The sequence below is a fragment of the Dryas octopetala genome, chromosome 4, assembly GCF_963921425.1.
Source record: "Dryas octopetala chromosome 4, drDryOcto1.1, whole genome shotgun sequence".
Taxonomy (NCBI): domain Eukaryota; kingdom Viridiplantae; phylum Streptophyta; class Magnoliopsida; order Rosales; family Rosaceae; genus Dryas; species Dryas octopetala.
In genome coordinates, this window is record NC_141369.1 from 14,325,639 (window position 1) to 14,344,434 (window position 18,796).

The 18,796-nt window shown below is 35.0% G+C and overlaps 1 protein-coding gene and 1 pseudogene across 2 annotated transcripts; one reads left to right on the top strand and one right to left on the bottom strand.

Annotated features, from left to right (window-relative positions):
- Positions 1 to 4,794: 4,794 nt before the first annotated feature.
- Positions 4,795 to 11,481, bottom strand: LOC147287128 (uncharacterized; annotated as a pseudogene).
- A 4,288-nt stretch (positions 11,482 to 15,769) lies between these two features.
- On the top strand, positions 15,770 to 18,796 carry LOC147287129 (disease resistance protein RFL1-like). Of its 2 annotated transcripts, XM_086240624.1 has the most exons (2): positions 15,770 to 18,202; positions 18,300 to 18,415. In XM_086240624.1, the coding sequence occupies exons 1-2, from the start codon at positions 15,803 to 15,805 to the stop codon at positions 18,303 to 18,305; spliced, it is 2,406 nt and encodes an 801-aa protein (XP_086096750.1). In that variant the 5' UTR covers positions 15,770 to 15,802; the 3' UTR covers positions 18,306 to 18,415. The 2 variants fall into 2 exon arrangements, with proteins under 2 accessions (XP_086096750.1, XP_086096749.1); XM_086240623.1 differs by having other exon boundaries at positions 15,770 to 18,796.

Sequence of the window (18,796 nt, forward strand, 5' to 3'; positions counted from 1 at the left end):
TGTGCAAAGATAGTTTCTGAGTCTTTTTGGGTGTTTGCTTTGGCCAAAAAATTGTTGGTCCCTCTTCTGTTGTTAAGTCTATATTAATAGACAAGGCTCTTTATTGGCCTTGGTTTGGGCCTTTGGTCTGAGCCCATATAATTTAATCTTTAAATTGGCCCAATAAAATTTAATTCCCATTATTCAGAAATTTGTAAATAAATCGAACTAATTTAGATCAAGGTCTATCAACTTAATTTAATTGACAAGGCCTTCCAAATATTGTCATGGGTTACCTCCGAGCCCATTTTGTTGGAGTAGTCACACGTCACGTACGTATCACAATTTCATAGGCCACGTAATTCATGTAGACTTAATTTTGACCAATCAAATTTTAATTTATTGACTGCCTAATACTTGTTCGCGAATTTTATATCACTAAAATTTATGGGTCTACAGTAACATCTGATACATACGTATAATGTAATCATATAATTAGTTCACGACTGGACTTTGGGACTAAATTGATTGTTATTATCTCACACAGTCACACACTTGCATTAAAGCTATAATCAAATTAAAGGAAGTGTGCTAATATAGTAATATATATGTTAATTAGAAGGCCAAGTCTGCTAGCGGCATCTTAACTACTTATGGTAATGCACGTCTTGATCAAAACTATTTGACTTTGGAACTCTGTCTGATAAAGACCTTCTCAACATTCTCAATTATGCCTATATTCCTAGCTCACAATAAGAACACATAAACCGCCCTCTTCTTTTTCTCACAATCTTCAGCAACCAATGGGTAGCATCTGCTCAATCTCTTTACCATTGAATGCCATATATTGTTTCTAACTGCTGGGATTTCAATTTTTGGACAGGTAAAGTATGTATGTCAGCTCGAAGAAAACCTTGAAGCTTTAACACCTTCCTTACAAGAACTAACGTCTAAGCAATATTGATGTGAAGAGAAGGGTTGAAATTGCTGATCATCAGCAATTGAAGCGGTTAGATAAGAAGAGCTTGAACTTGTTCCACCACATATAATATCAAGTTTTTCCATGCTAAAAGTTTTGAGAATGTTGGAGTGTGGTGATCCTGGTAAATTTCCTTTTGACAATGAAATTAAAACCATGTTGGATGAATCGCAGTGTTTGAAACACCTAGAGGTCCTGACTTATAGTTTGAGCATAAGAAGTAGCTCTTGTTTAGAACAGTTACAGTATTCAGAATACCATAACTTGGTTTCTTGATATATCATCTTTCGCGAGTATGAAACATCTTGATTCCCTTTACATTGGGCAGTGTACTGATTTGGAAATTGAAGGTTTTTTGGGAGCACGACATCCTATAATGATCCTCGCGACTCGATGACGATCAACCAAAGTTGCTTCGTTGGCCTTCAAAGCGTAGAGGTATTTCTATGCCACAAACTCATCGATCTGACATGGCTCATTTTTGCTCCAAATCTCATGAATATACTTGTAGATTGTATGTTGGACCCAAAATCTTCAAAGAAGAAAACTTGGCCCACAGGTATTGATGCAGACTTCAGAATCAGACTCAGGATCGGTTAGATGGGCTTGCACTATGATCTTGGTTTATTTATGAACGGCAGGTGGGGTTACTGCAAAAGATACTTCGACGGTTAACTGCAAAAGATACTCTGACGCTCAAGTCAGTTTGTGTCTTAGTTATGTGTATGCTCTAATGAATAGATTGCGTACTTTTTCGAATGACTGTGATTATGTATTTATAATGGATGATTTCTTGAGAATAAAGCTTATAGCGTAATGCGCAAATAACTCCTTTCACATGTCTTCCATCCCAATATTTGCATGATGTTACTTGCGTTTTACGCCCACATTAATTCTCATTTAATTCAATTACATGGATCGGATAAACACACATCTGGACTTTCCAACAAGATAACTTTCACATGAACCTGAACTTAATTATATTATTCTTATGAATTCAGTCCAAACATCGTTTGATCTACTAGGCCATGGATTCAAATTCGGACTTCCCCCAACCCACACACCCACCCACCCAATGCTATAAATGATGGAAAAACATGTTGTATATAAAGCTTTGGTGAAAGTCTCAGATCTCAGAGACATGTATTTTCACTATTAAATAGACAATTACAATTCGGAGTTTGAGTTCTGTATAAACTATACAAACTCTAATGATATTTACAAAACATTTCAGTGAGATAAATACAAAAATAATACTAAGAGCTTTTAGGAATAAGTCAATAAACTAGTATGACTGTACGAGGCATGAACTCTTGAGAGGATGAGATTAGCTGAACTTGAGTTGATGGAACCAAACTTACAAAATAATATTTCCATTGCATGGGTGTTTCACAGCTTGTAAAGTCTCCTAAAGTCTTCCGGTGGGCCCCACCTACCACTACACCAACCGACAAACATTCCCAAATTTTCTCAAAATTAAAGTAACAAATCCACTAACGCATGCAAAAAACAATTATAGAATTCACTAGAATTCATGCCCGCGCGTTGCTGCAGGTAATAAGAAATGATAAAACGTTTTGAGGAGACGTGTGTTTGGTTTGTTAAGATGTTAATGACATGTTAAAATAGTTATGAACTCTGAAAATATAGTATGAGTCGTTGGGTGTCAGATGATTCAAAATATAAGTACCTTTCATAGGATGTGTTTAGATGTGGGTAAAGGCTTGCCTGTTTGTTGTTTTAAGATATTGATCATATCTTAAAAGTGCAAACAGGTTTCAAAAAATATTACAATGCATGGGAGAAATCTCTGTTAGTTTAAACAAAAGATAAAGTAATATCTAATTGTTGATTGTTCAAAAGAGGTATTTATGGTTATTTGAGAACGGGTGAAATTGTGCCTGGTGAGCCGCGGTCCTTTGCTTTTTCATGAGTGGTGGTTTGTTGGAGGGGGAGATGTTGAGCATGTTTTTTTTCTTCTTTTGCTGTGGGGCTTTTGTCTCCTTTGTTGTCTTCTGTTGAGAGGACCTTTTCTGCTGTGCTGCATTTTTTGTTAAGCATAGAAAGTGTTAGAAATTGGAGGATGTCAGGTTAAAATGAAAGAAAAAAAGGAATGAATAACAGATGTTAATTGTGTTTTTTGTTTGTTTTGTGATTTGTTTTTAGGTAAAAGAAACTATATACCATTATTTAACAATCAGGATGAAAGAAAGAATGTTAGAATTGAAGGTTGACTGCAATATGTATAAGATGAACCAAGTTAAGAATGCATCTAAAAATATATGTTTGGTAATATTGAAACATTCTGATATTTGACAGTAGAGAACAAAATAAGGAAATATGTTAAATTGAGATATAGAAAAGAAGGAAAAAAATGTGGAGAAGAGCTATATAAACTGAAAGGAATGCATTGTAAGATTTGCTTATTGAGAATGATAAAAGCGATATTGATTTATAAAAGATAATTGTATGTGAGATAAAAACTGTAGATAGTTCTTGAAAGTAACAAATTGAAATTCATGATGTTTTAATAAATGTAATTGAAAGTATGAGTGAATGGTGGATGCAGTAAAAATAGCAGTGGAATATTATATGATTTGTCAATTTGAGAGTATGAGTATGGATTATACCTGGCCATGATTTTGGTTGTTTTTTTTTTTAAGGCCATGAGAGGGATGTCATCTGAGCCCAAAATATCCTCTGTGGGTGTTGCATTTCCAGCTGTATCTCTGCTGATGATTTCTTCAATTGTTGCTTCTCTGTTGGTGATGGTTTTTGGAAGAACAGGAAAAAAAGGAATGCATGTTAGAATTCATAAAAATGTCTTATAATTTGAATAGTATTAGCATGAGGGGTTAGAGGTTTTATAAATTAGGTACCTCTTGAATTTTTTTCTCACGTTGGTCAAAGAAGTGAAAAGAGCCCTTTTGACTGCAGCTTTTTTGGGTGATGGGAGAGTGGGGTATTTTCTGAAAGTCCTTGATGAACCAGAAAGTGTTTTTGGTGGAAATTTTTTTGAAGCAGGTGATGGAGTGGAAAGAAGATTTTTTTGGTTGATTTTTTCCATTGTATGCACAACCATTTGTTGATCGGCGGGAAGAGAGGGTTGTTCAAGGACTTGGGTTTCATCATCAAAAACAGCATGGATCAAAAGGTCATTTCTTTTGAAATCTGTTTTCATGCTGCCAAACCTGATTTGAAAATTTTTAGTTTGGCCTCTGAGTCGAAGTATATGATCTGGGAATTGACTCTGGTCATTAAAACCTTGTTCAACAACTAATCCGAAGCATGAGATTCCAAAAAATTGCTCAGCGGGCTCTCCAATTATGATAACACTGGTTGTGTTACTTGCGTCTGCAATCGCAAAACTGACTTTGAACCTGCAATTTTAATGTGAGTTGGTATTGCTCAATTGAAGAATGTAAGTTGAGAAAGTATAAGAAGGTTGAAGATAATCTATTATCTGGTATATACATGTGTTTTTTTGGTATTTGATTGATTGTAGTTGCAGAAATGTTATCAGGTTTCAAACTTGTTAGCATTGTATTCTGGTAATATTACATTTATTTGTTAAGAGAGATGAAGTGCATGTGCAAAAGTGATTATATGGTTTCATTATTTAAGGTGTGTCTTAAGGGTTTTGTTAGTAATGAAAATAGGGATTATGGATGTGCATTTTGCATGGTAAATATAAATTATTTAAATGTGTAGGATGCATGGTCTTTTTTAAGAATGTATGTCATGTACAGGTAACAATTATACACAATGGTTAAAGTGTATGAAGTATATAGTTTATAATTGTTTGCCAAACATAAAAAGAAAGAAAAAGAAATTGGTTACCAAGGGATAGGAAGTGTGCTGAGGGTGCCGTGTCTTGGACAAATGAGTTCATCACTTTGAGGTGAAGGCTTGACCTGCTTGTGGCAAGTTGGACATGCTCTGTACCACCATCCAGCATTTGTGTTAAACCGTGTAATGGTTGCACGGCAGATAATCAGTTTGTCCTATAAGTTGTTGGAAATAAGTGGTTAGGGTATTGAAGAAGTTTAAATGAAATGAAAGATTTAAAATGGATGACTTGAGATAATTTTTTTTTTTATAAAGATGAGGAGAAATGATAATGATGATGCAATCAGGAAAATAGGCTGCTCAAATATATTATATCAACTGTATAACAAAAAAGAAACAATCTGACACTGGTTGAATTGAGAGTAGATTTTGAGTTTTGGTTGTTTTTGTTAACTGAGAGATATCTAGGGTTATAAAACGTTTAAATACAAAATAAGCTGAATAAAACATTTTTTTAGCATATTATATGAACCACCAAAGTAAATGGTTTTAGTTGCATACAAATGTTTGAGTTTTTGGACAATGCTTAGAAAGTTTTTGGTATGAGTGAATATAGTAAAAACAAATTGAATTAGTCTAAACATTTTCCGAATATTTATAATCATTTTATAGTTAATTGTGGAATAGAGGTTTTACAAAAATATGAAAGGTGATTATGTGCTAAGTACGCTGGATAATTGTAATTATTTGATCTTATAGTCGATGCTTATGTTTAAGTTGCTAATATCTATGTTATAATTATTTTATAAGTGTTTTAGTTGTTAGGTGGTAGTTAATTGATATGAATATTTATAGTTAATTGGTACATATAAGTTTGTATAAACATTGTTTGGTAAAGTGGATTTGGTGCAAGTATAGGATGGTTAGTTTGATAAAGTTTGTATGGTATAAGTGTTTGTTACTTTGAAGATTGTTGCTAAATAGTATGTCAGAGTGGATATATAATGTTGACAACTAATATGAAGTATTGCAGGTAGGTTATGAGCAAATATTTAGAGACTTCATATTTCAGAAAGGGAAGGAGAGATGTGAACAGTGCTAAATATGGGAAAGCAGTAAAAGTTTGTAGGTTATTGTATTTTCAAAGGGTATATTATAGTAATAATGCGAAAAATGTGAAACTATTCAGATTATGCGGTTGATAATGAAAACAATTTAAAAAATGCAGATGGGTAATAGTAGTTTGTTGTGAATGTGGATTACCTTGTGCAGATCTGGGTCAAGTATATTCAATTCTGCTACATCCACCTTTTTACTCTCTTTTAATTGTTGGTAAGGAAGTTGTACCATTGCTGAAGGTGGAAGCACTTTGATGGCCACTGCATCATCTTTGAAACTGAATTGTTCTCGTAAAAAATATTGAATCAAAGAGTTATATTACAAAAGTAGAATTGGTATATTGAAAAAGTTTTAAAAATCTTACGCAAGCTTGTAGGATTCAAGCTCTGGTATTGGTGGATTGATGAAATACAGGGTTGAGTTGGTGCTGCTAAGAACAGGTTTTCCTATGCATGGGTAAAAGAAAAATGAAAGAAGTTTTGTAATGAATATCGGAGATCCAAATATTAGGAAGTTGGGAAAAGTTATGAGTTACCTTGATATTCTTTCACCTTGACGCTTGTGAAAACGATAAAAATTGGTGGTGGCAACTGTTCGATAGCTGGATGATCAAAGTTCTTTGCTGCATCGCTCCAAAGTGTGACTCTCATTGCCTGATGGCTGAAAAAATAAATTGAGGACAAAATGTTTTAATGTTGATTGTAAAAGTGTTAAATTTGCAAAGATTTGGTTAATGGTTGTACCTAATATTTTCTATATACACTTCACATTTGCTCTCCAACCTTGTTTTGTCAATCATTTTTTGTTCCAAATGTTGTATTGCAGTTATGTGCCCCATCACATCTTCCAAATACATGAAAAAATCATAGGCATATGTTTAAGGTGCATAAGAGAAGTGTGTGATTATAATTTGAGTGGCGTAAGAGAATAAAAAAAATTAATGAAAATAATGGGAATAAGTATGTTTTGCGATCAGCACCTGTTAGAATTGTGGTTGTATTTATCCGTGTGGATAGTTGATTGTAATCCATGAGGTGAAAACGGTGTGCTGGAATTTTTGGTTGAACAATTGTCAATTTCTTGAATATGGTTCTCTCGTTAAAAATGATAGCAGCAGCATGAGGAACGACTTTGTAGACTGATCTGCTCTTTATTGTGTGAAAGTAGCTGATGTCATAGGCAGCTCCAGACTGCATCTTTGGAGCAACACAATCATAGTCAATTTCTTTGACTGTTGCTTGAATCGCATCTCCCTTGATTTAGTAGAAAAATAAATTTAGTTAATCATGGTAGAATTGGAACAATCAAGAAAACAGATAAATTTTAAAAATGCAGACAGTAAATGAATTATGATATTGAAATGTGAGAAAATGGAGCATGAAATTGATTGGTTTGTATAGGTTATCTGCAGAGTATACTAAATTATACTCATACTATATGAAGTTTATTAGACTAATTATGATATATATAGAGCATATGAATTTTGGTAATTTAACAAAGCTAGCATTTAGTATTAAAAAAAAAAGTTGGTTATATGAATATTTGATATCTGCAGACAATTTGCAAAGGGATTGTGTAAGGTTTTTTTACCAGATGATTGTGGGTGCAAAGACCTGAAACAATTGTTTAAAGAAATCAATGAATGGCTGCAAATTGGGGAGATGATAGGTGGTTAAAAAAAAATATATATATATATATATATATATGATTTTTGCTATTTAAAAGATTGAAATGGTGGTTTAATTATGTGTTGTAATTTTTATTTTAAAAAATTGGGGCTAGTAGCAGCGGTTTAATTTTGTTTGGATATTTATATACTGTCAGGAGTATAAGGTGGTTGTTGCAGTATTGTTTTTGAGCAGTGTTTTGTTCATATGTGATGGTTTGAAAAAAAGGATTGTTAGTGAGTTAATTAATATTTTTTAGGAGGAAAACAGTTTTTTCAAGGTGTCTTTGCATTGAAAAATGGTGTTGGGAAAGTATGTTTGATCCACATTTAAGTGAAGATATTTGGTTTTCCAAAATTAGATTTATTTAAAGGAACAACAATATCAGTAAAATAAGTAATGGGAATAGTTTATTTACCATTGCATCAACCAATATGCATTCTAAACCAGCGAATTGATGATCAGATCCAAAAACCTTTGGCCTCCAGATCCTGCAAATTCGAACCCTAATTTTGAGTTTGTCTTGATGGGGTTGCAAGCTCTTGACTGGAGTGATATTCATTGGATCAGAGGGCTGAAAATATAATATATTTGGTGTCAGTAAAAGAAGAAATAAACTTTGCTAAGTAAGAATAGATATAAAATAAATAGAGATGTTTAGATATGCATAGACAGAATTTTAAACCTGAAACTAAATTTTGGAGAACGTCTTTATAGACAATGTTTTTAGTGTATTTATTTGGCATTTCTCCATTGTTGTCTATAATAATTTTAAGCCCTTCCCTTGATGTAACCCTTGACAATGCGACATACAATTGGCCATGGGTAAAGACAGGCTGGGGAAGATATAAACCAACTGTTTTAAGGGATTGTCCTTGGCTCTTATTTATAGTCATTGCATAACTTGGTCTAATTGGGAATTGACGCCTTTTAAAAATGAAAGGCCATTTTTTTTCTGTTGCTGTAAGGCTGATTCTAGGTATAAAGAATTTATGACCAATGTTGCTACCAGTCAGTATCTTTGCCTCAATAACTCTATCAGTCATTTGGGTTATGACCAATCTAATTCCATTACATAGCCCTGAAGATTGGTTTAAGTTCCTTAATAACATGATGGGCATGATGGGCAAGCCATTGAATTCAAGCTGATTAAGGAATTCTGTGGGATACATTATGCTAAGATTTTCTAAATTTCCAGATGAAGAGGATAGAGAATCAGAACTTAAATAAGTCCTGGCTTCTCCAGGTAATAAATCTATAGCATAGTTATTTATCTCAGTAACAGTAGAATTCTTAGGTGTGATAATGGCTCTTTCTCTTAAGTAAGCATAATTGTCAAAGTGGCTAAGAAAGTCTGGGTATGTTGCTAAAAAAATGGAGTCAATTGGATCTGTGTATGACTCAATCAATAAATCTGCAGGAATTTCTACCCATGATACCTCTTCATCTGTTGGATCATTTATATCACATATTTGACCATCACCAATTTTGAGTATCCAAGCAGCAAAGTCTGCAAGTTTTGTTTTTTCTTGATTGTTTAACCCCTCCTTTGATAGCCTCATATTTTCTTTTAAACAAAAAATTTTGAAAGAAGGCCATAAGTATGAACTTTTAAGAGTGGCATGTACTATTTCTTCCCTTGTTCCACATGGAATGACTGGTAGTATTTGCCTAAAATCACCCCCCAGTAAAAAAGGTTTCCCACCAAATGGCATAGTCTGACCTGAATTATGTAAATGCGATAAAATATCACATAGTGATTTGTCTAGTGCTTCAAAACAATCCCTATGATTCATAGGTGCTTCATCCCAAACAACTAAGGCAGCCTTTTCAATTAATTTAGCAAGATGAGTCTGTTTTTTTATTTGACATGTGGAAGAATCAGTGAGATTGAGAGGAATTTGAAACCTAGAATGAGCTGTTCTGCCTCCAGGTAACAGCAACGATGCAATACCTGATGAAGCAACAGCTAAAACAATTTGACCTTCAGATCTAATTTTATTAATGATTGTGTGCCACAAAAAAGTCTTTCCAGTTCCCCCATGCCCATAAACAAAAAACAAACCAGATTTTTTTTCATTTATAGCAGTCATAACAGAATCATACACTTATCTTTGTTCTTTGTTGAGTTGAGTGATTAAAATAGAATGTTCATTGGCTAACTGATGAAGATCATAATTTAATTCTTCTCTTAACAATTTATTCCTAATTTGTAACATGCTTTGTTCATCAGGAATTGGAAGATTATGATCTTTTAAGCTGCTAGATGATGCATTAAACAGTAGCTCTAGCTCATAGAGAAGTGAATTTTTTAATTCAGATTGTGGCACAATGAGATTAGGCATACAAAATGTTTTTCTAAGATTATATAACATGTCATCACACATATTATGCCAATGAGCATCGAAAATGAGTGCAGGATTTGCTACATCACAAAACAAAATAATTGTAACAAATAATTGCCTTAATTCAGAGCATGATGCTGTGCTGAGAACATTTTCTAAGGCTTCAATCCATTCTTTATCATCCCCTAACAGACCTAGAGACCTACACACAGACTGATATGATGGGTGTTTAATGCCATTAAGAGTTTTTATATCATCAAAATCAAAGGCACCTTTATGGGAATTTAAAAGCATTCTGAAGTAATATAATTCTCCAGCTGCAGAGTGTACATAAGCTATTCTTCCTATACATTTGCCTTTTTTCCTAGGTGTCCAAATCTTATCGCGAGAATTCCATACAAATTTAGAAGGAAATTCTGAATAAGATAAGTTTTGTGCTTGAGGATAATTTTTGTTTGCTTGAAACCAACTGGTTAACATTGTATCCTGAATTGCTTGACGATCAAGAATCGAATGAAGTGATTCATCTTCACCGAAGATAACATTTTGCTCTAAAGGCAGATGTATAGGCAATCGTTCAATGGCAGGTTGTCTACAGTGAATAGGAAATTGAAATAATCTCCATGCAGCTTCATATGGTGATATATATCTACAATTAAGATAGGATAATATTTCATCCTGTGGCTTGTTTTCAATTATGACCCTAGCCCTATCTGAACCTTTGTTGATGTATTTGAATAAATATTTTATAAGAATTGATTGACAACACAATTCAACATTTATATGAGCATTATACCTTAATAACAACTCTAAATTGTAAGGCACTATAAAACTGTTATCAACCTTAATTCCATTTTTGAGCACAAATCTATTAGGATTATCACGACGCTTATATGTAGGAAAACCATTGGTTTCAAAAACAGTTTCACTTTTGTATTGCTTTGGGAAAAATTTAGAGCACTTTCCTCCTCGCATGCAAGGAGAATTAGGATTTAAATGACCACATGGACCATGGATCATGAACTGATCTACAATATGATAAAGTGTTGGATCCACAGTTTTGTCTGGCAATTCAGCTGAGATTATTGAGTCAATATCTGCTGCAGACAATGACTTGAAATTCTGTTCTAACCAGATGAGGAGATGACAATGAGGCAATCCTCTTTTTTGAAATTCAATTGTATGAACTTCTGTTTGATGTGAGAGACAGGGAAAAAATGACAGGATTTATTAATTTTGTATTTAAAAAGGAAGAAAATCAGTAAAGAACAAATTTTTTTTGATGAAATTCACCTGCTGCAAGTGGTCCGAAAGGCTGTCCTGATTTGATGTAACTAACCATATCATCCAATTTGATTTTGAACATTCTAGCAATGATGTCAGGCCTATCCTCTGGTTTGCAGCCAGGTTTTCTAAGAAGTTCCCTAACAATTTCAGGCCACTTGACATTGGAAGTAAAAGTAATAAAAAGATCTGGATTGCCATAATGCCTACAAATTGCCATAGCATCCTGGTAATTATTGATCATATATCTAGCACTGCCAGTGTGTGAGGTTGGCAATATAACTCGTTGTCCTAGATCATTGGCATTTGTATGACCCATTGAAATTGCATCATAAATGCCTTTATAAACTTCAGTCCTGAGATTTTTTTGATTTTTTCTAATAAAATCTAATCGATCCTCTTCAAGAGTTGCATAGGCATCCACTAAAAATTGTTGAAACAATCTACCACCTTTTAAGAGTGTACTAAATTCAAATTGCCTCTCCTAAATTTGATAAGCTATAAAGGCTCTCATAGGCACCCTTCCTGTTTTTGGCTGATGACCTTTAAAATCAGGATTCCATTTAATATTAGGGCTATAACCATCTTCACCATGAGGAAATAGAATAGGATATTGTAAAGACATGAATTTTGGATTTAATTTTGTTATTCGTTTCAACTCTCCATTTTGATTTTCTATGACAATATCTCTGTTTGAATCAAAGAGACCAATATCTCCTACTATCAGACCAGCAATTTCATCAGATGTTGGGCTTTCATATTGTTTATCATGATCTAACTGCTTTCCCAATATTCTCACTTTGACATCAGTAATAGAATTGCTTTCTAATTTATCCCTGACTGTTCTAAAGAATTTCACTAAGTCATTTGATTGGTCAAACATTTTCATAAGGCCTTCAACAACTTTTGGATCAAGATTTGTATTATTTTGTTTACGATTAACTGCATTAAGGCGATTCATAACTTCATTATAGGTATCATAGATATAGAGCTGGGCAAACTTTGGAGAATCGCCTTCCGGCGGTAACAATGACCCCATTAAATGATGAACCTGCCCACTAATTTTAAAAATGTAAGGACCTGGCCTATTGTTAATTGAATGATCAATTTTGGCTTCCATTGAAGTGAATGCAAACATAGAATTGTATGCCCTAATATTGTCCCTAAATATAGAGCTTCTTTGGCCTTTTCTTGGATCAAGTAAATTGTCTAAAAAGTTAGGAGTTGGTTTGGTAATTGGAAGTTTAACTTTCCCTTGCAAACAACAAAGACTAAACAAAGGCTGTCTGTTTGTAGATTTTTTACCAATGGATTCAGTCAGCCAAAAAAGTGCATCACAGTAAATGCACTTATAATCTTTATCTCCAAAATCCACATACTTGTGAATGACTCCTATGGAAAGAAGAAGTATGAAAGAAAGAAAGAAAGAGTATCAATGCATATCATCATTGATAGGAAAATAATGTTGAAATGTTGAAATAAATCCACATACTCTGTCTTTTCTTCTGATAAAATGATTGACTCCTATAGCTGTGATTTGCACTGTTTTCATTCAATGTGGAGCTCATGGGCGGAAGTTCAGAATGAAAAACATTTAGATTATAGGACGCAATATCAGAATTAGAGTCCAATTGTTCGAAAGGGACCTGATCTGTAGTTGGCTGAATTGCGTTAATATGCGTTAAAGTTGTATTCCTAATAGACTTGTGTTTTTTCCTATGAGTTGGAGAATTTAATTCACAAGCAGTGATAGAAAGAACATCAGACAGATTTTCAGTGGCAAGTTCCACACCAGTTGAAATATCAGGACAGTCAGGTTTGCCTAACATGAGAGATCTAGTACGAACCCTAGACTTTTTATCCATCACATCGAAAGAAAAAACCTTGAAGCAATGAATAAATAGCTGGAGGAAAAAAAGACACACATATAAATAAATTGCAAACTTAAAAGAAGATAGATACAACAACCAATCAAAGCAAATTGATGTTCATCCATGAGCAGAATATATTTAACATGACAAATAACAGATGCACAATCAACATATTTAAAAAATAGATGCCAGAAGCTAACCTTTCAACATATTTAAAAAATAGATGCCAGAAGCTAACCTTTTGCGCAGCAAGATCAAATGCCACAACAGCGCAGGCTCAAGGTGAAGCCCAAACAACCAACACAACAGTACCTAGAAAACATACATATGAATGTTAAAAATCAAGCAATCAGATCAAAATAAAGCTAAACTTAGATATAAGACAAATAAAAGATCTGAAAAGTATAAACATAAAAGTATAAGAGAGGCAATTTGAATTGATTTATTTGAAAGGCAAACATTCAAAAAAATAAAAAAAATTAAAGTGTGGGTATAAATGTTCATGTCTTTTTTGCCTAAAATGCAAAAAACATACTGATTTAGAATAAGAAAAAATGTTGAGCGACATAAATAAGAATGGTTGATCGGAATATGTATGATATGAGAGAAAATCAACAACGTATATAGAAAGGAATATTTGATAACATTTAAACAGCCTCATGTGTGCCAACATAAACCAAAACAATGAAACCAGTTAAATTCAGACGCACAAATGCAGGAGAAAAAGTACAGGCCGAAAAACAGAAAGATAGTAACATAATCTAATGCGAACTGTAATTAGTGTTCATTGCATGGGATAAGTAGATGCAATGAAGATATGCATACTCATGAAAGTTGATATCTGTGTACCCAGGTATATAGCTAATAAAATTGGTACTCAATTAATTTTGTCGCAGAACAGAGTTGATTATGCAAGAACTAAATTAAGAGAACAATTAAATAACTGCATAAACCTTTTTTTTTTTTTGGACTGTATAAATTTTTTTGAAGATAAAGAATTGAAAACAGAAGCTAAAACTGTGACGCAACACAAAGAAAAAACAGGAAGCAGAGATCAAACACTGATAGAAAAAAACTAATAAGAATAAACAAAAGTCTATATTTCAATATTCAACAATAAATGCAAGCACACACCCAGAGTAATGATATCCAAAATGGAAACAGAGACCCAGCGAACACAGCCTAAGCAAATAGGAGCAGAATGATATGAAAAAATGAGATGAGAGAAAGATGAAACTTATCTGATAAGGAGTAGGTAGAAACGAAGGGATTGATCTGAATCACACCACCCGAGACACAAACGAACGGCAATCGAAAAGCCAGATCAAGCTGAAACAGTGAAGTTGTCAGTGAGATTTGACAAAAGAAAAAAAAAAAAAAAACCCTAAAAAACTTGTGGCTGACCTCTTCGATGCGATGAATTAATCCCATAATCTGCTTGAAATACTGAACCAGACCAACACATCAAACGACAAAATAAACCAAACCAGATTGTTGATCCACTTCGAATCAGAACCACACAAATAAATGAAGGTGCGACCCAGTTCGAATCACAACCAGACGAATACATCAAGCTGGGATCAAAGCCCCCACAGGAGATGGTTCATCTAGTTGAAACACTAACCATGAACCCAGATAAAGCAAGAGAAAACGAATGACCACAAAGGGCAGACCCATCTGTCCTATTCTCATAATGGCAAACAGATCAAAAAAAAAAAGCCCTGTGAGAGCATACCGCAGAGAAAGAAAGCAATGGCAAGGAATGTAAAATTTTTGAAACAATATGGGCTAGAACCAGACAGAGACGCAATGACAAAAAAGGGCCCAACGAAAGGCCAAAACTCAAAAGGCGAAGGATGCGAAAATTAAGGTTGCTAGAAGGGCAAAACCGAACTTTCACGATGAACAGGCTATGAACAGTGTGAACAGTGGCGACCGGATTGCGTTTTAGTATATATAGAATTTGAGAAGGTCTACAGGACCTACATTAATACTGCATCTTTTGTTTTAGTGGTAGCAGAGTAGCAGAGTAGCAGAAGAAGCAGAGGAGCTTCTACTACTTGCTGCCAAAATCTTGATGTGTCTCTACTTTAAGAGTTTTCTTCATTTATTTTTTCTAACTAAATTTTGATAAAATAAACAGGGGTTTGAACCCCGGTGATTTTAAAGCCTACTTCTCATTATTGAAAAAGAGGTTGACCTTGAGCACTCGGAGGATCTAATTTCAATTATGTCATGGATTACAGGACTCGTAGTTTTCTATATTCTAAGATTCTTTTAAAAGATTTGTATTTTGTGCATGTAAATGGGTCTTTATTTATAACCACATGACTCCATTAAGGATGATGTACTTAACAAAGTTGTGGCGTTCATGACAATGAAACCTCCACCACAACTCATGGGATTGGGAGCCCCACCACCCACCGGGTTCACACTGCCCTGAGCCATGAGTCTTGAGTTATTGAGTCCTGTTTCGTACAAATTATTGGGTCTTTAAATTAAATTGGATTGGGTGAGCCATGATCACCACCACCCACTCACTCTTGGCTTTTACATCAATCAAAGCCTTGGGTTTGTTCTTTTCGACCAAAAAATAAAAATCAATCAAAGCCGGGTCAAGTCTTCTGGTGAGCCCCACCACCTCTCTCTCTCTCTCCCCTGTATGTGTGTGTGCTTGCCTTGCCTAGCTACCCACATTAATTTCTCTATCTCAAAAATATTTAGAAATCTTTTATTTCTTTCGATCCATTTTTGATCCATCTGCAAGCAATGGGCAACATCTTCTCAATCTCATTATCAGGCGATACCATTGTTTCTGGCTGCAGGGATTTCATTATTGGACAACAATATGTCCGTAAGCTCCAAGAAAACCATGAAGCTCTGCAAACTTCTCTGCAAGAATTAACAGCTATAAAGAATGATTGGAAGACAAAGGTTGGGGTCGCTGTGCAGCAGCCACATATGAGGCCGTCAGAGAGGGTTCAGTTGTGGATTTCAAGAGTGGAAACTATGGAGGCTCAAGCCAACCAAGTTGTAAGGGAGGGCAATCAAGAAATTCAGAAACTCTGTTGTGGAGGTTACTGTTCCAACAACTACATGTCCAGCTACAAGTACGCAAAAAAGGTGGCTAAAATGTTGGTGCAAGTCGATGATTTAAAGAGCAAGGGAGTTTTTGAAGAGGTCGCTCAAAGTTTACCTGCACCTCTAGTCAATGAAGTACCTGTTGTACCTACTGTGGGCATGGAATCCACGTTTGCTAAGGCTTGGAAGTATATTGAAGGTGACCAAGTGCGCATAATTGGCTTATATGGGACGGGAGGAGTGGGCAAGACCACCCTTCTAAAACAAATCAATAACAAGTTCGTCCACACTCTTAATGATTTCAATCTTGTGATCTGGGTAGTGGTTTCTCAGAACCACAAACTTGAAACTATTCAAAATAAGATTGGTGAAAAGATTGGGCTTTCCGGTGATGCATGGAAGCAACAAGAGCAGCATGAAAAGGCTCAAGACATCTTCAACGTCTTGAACAAAAAGAAGTTTGTGTTATTGTTGGATGATATATGGGAGCCAGTTGAAATAATCCAAGTAGGGGTTCCTATTCCTGATGATCAAAACAAGTCCAAGATAATCTTCACAACTCGATCCGAAGATGTATGTGGTCATATGAATGCTCATAAGATTAAAGTGGATTATTTAGCATGGAACAAAGCATGGGAATTGTTTCAGAAGAATGTTGGGACAGAAACACTTGTTAATATTCATACAGATATTGCTCAAACTGTGGCAAAAGAGTGCGGGGGTTTGCCACTTGCACTAATTACAGTCGGTCGAACCATGGCTTGCAAGAAGACCCCTGAAGAGTGGAATCAGGCAATTCAAGTTTTGAAGAAATTTCCCTCAAAGATTTCAGGTATGGAGAAAAATGTGTTCCACCTCTTAAAGTTTAGTTTTGATAATCTACCCAACAAGAAAGTTCAGTCCTGCTTCTTATACTGTGCTTTATTTCCAGAAGATTTTCTAATACATAAAGATAAATTGTTCTATTGTTGGATGTGTGAGGGAATATTGGATGAATATGCTAATGTAGACGAAGCAAAAAATGAGAGTTATGATATTATAGGTACTCTACTTAGCGCATGTTTGTTGGAACCACATGATGAAAGACTGGTAAAAATGCACGATGTCACTCGAGACATGGCATTGTGGTTAGTTTGTGATCCAAAGAAACCAAACAAGAATTTCCTTGTGCACACACGTGCCAATTTGAGTGAAGCACCGAATGTTGAAGAATGGAAAGGCGTAGAAAGGGCGTCACTAATGAACAATCATATTGAATATTTATTTGAAAGACCAGAATCTCCCAATCTGCTAACTTTGTTTCTTCAAGGAAATAAATTGAAGAAGATTGGCGAAACCTTCTTTGATTTTATGCGTTCTCTTCAAGTTCTGGATTTGACTTACAATTGGCAATTAACCCAACTACCATCCGGAGTTTCAAAACTTGCTTTTTTACAACATTTGAATTTGTCAGGAACTGGTATAAGAGAGTTGCCGATGGAGTTAAAGGCCTTGGTAAGGCTAAAATACTTGAACTTGCAGCATACGCAGAAGCTTGAATTTGTTCCACCGCATATAATATCAAGCTTTTCCATGCTAAAAGTTTTGAGAATGCTGAAGTGTGGTCATGATGACAAATGTCCTTTTGACAGTGAAAAAGCAATGTTGGATGAATTGCAGTGTTTGAAACACCTAGAGGTCTTGACTTTGACCATAAGAAGTACCTCTTGTTTCCAACAGTTATTCAGCTACCCTAACTTAGTGACCAGTACTCGACAGCTCTACCTCCAACTTTCCGACAATACGAGGTTTCTTGATTTATCATCATCTCTGGCCAATCTTGATTACCTTGGAATTGAAGAGTGTACTGATTTGGAAGAATTGAAGGTTAATTGGGAAGCACAAGGTCCTAATGATCCTCGCGAATCGATGACCATAAACCAAAGTTGCTTCGTTGGCCTTCAAACAGTATTTGTATTTGCATGCCCAAAAATGAAGGATCTGACATGGCTCATTTTTGCTCCAAATCTCATGAGATTAACTGTAGAGGAATGCTCTGAAATGGAAAAAATAATGAGTTTGGAAAGATTGGGTGGAGTGGCAAATGAGGTAAAAGAATTGAACCCATTTGCAAAACTTAAACAGTTGAATTTGTACGATCTACCAAAGTTGCAGAGCATTTATGAAGGTGCCTTACCCTTTCCAGATCTGAAGGGAGTCTACATACACGATTGTCCAGAACTGAAGAAGTTGCCACTGGACTCAAGGAGTGCCCAAGGATGCAATCTCATCATCGAAGGACAGGAATGGTGGTGGAATGGGTTAGAGTGGGACGACCAAGATGCTCCAAATGTTTTCCTTCCCACCTTCAAACCTATTGAGTAAAGGCAGGCAGCTGAGCTGGTGGATCTCACTTGCAGTTGCAGACTTGCAGGTAGCCACTTAATTGTCTGAATTGGGTCACTTCCCATGCTACCAAATCATGAAATTCATCATATATGTATTATTCTTCTGCACTAACACCTCTTTTCATTATTTTTTTTAATTGTTCTTTTTTTATGGAAAAAACGACGTTGATGTTATTGAACTCAACCAACTCTCTATCCCTATTGGATCCGGATCCCTCATATAGGGTGTGTGTAGTGTGTAGATTCTATGATAGGACCCAATAAATTGTATGTGTAGATCGATTAAATAACACTC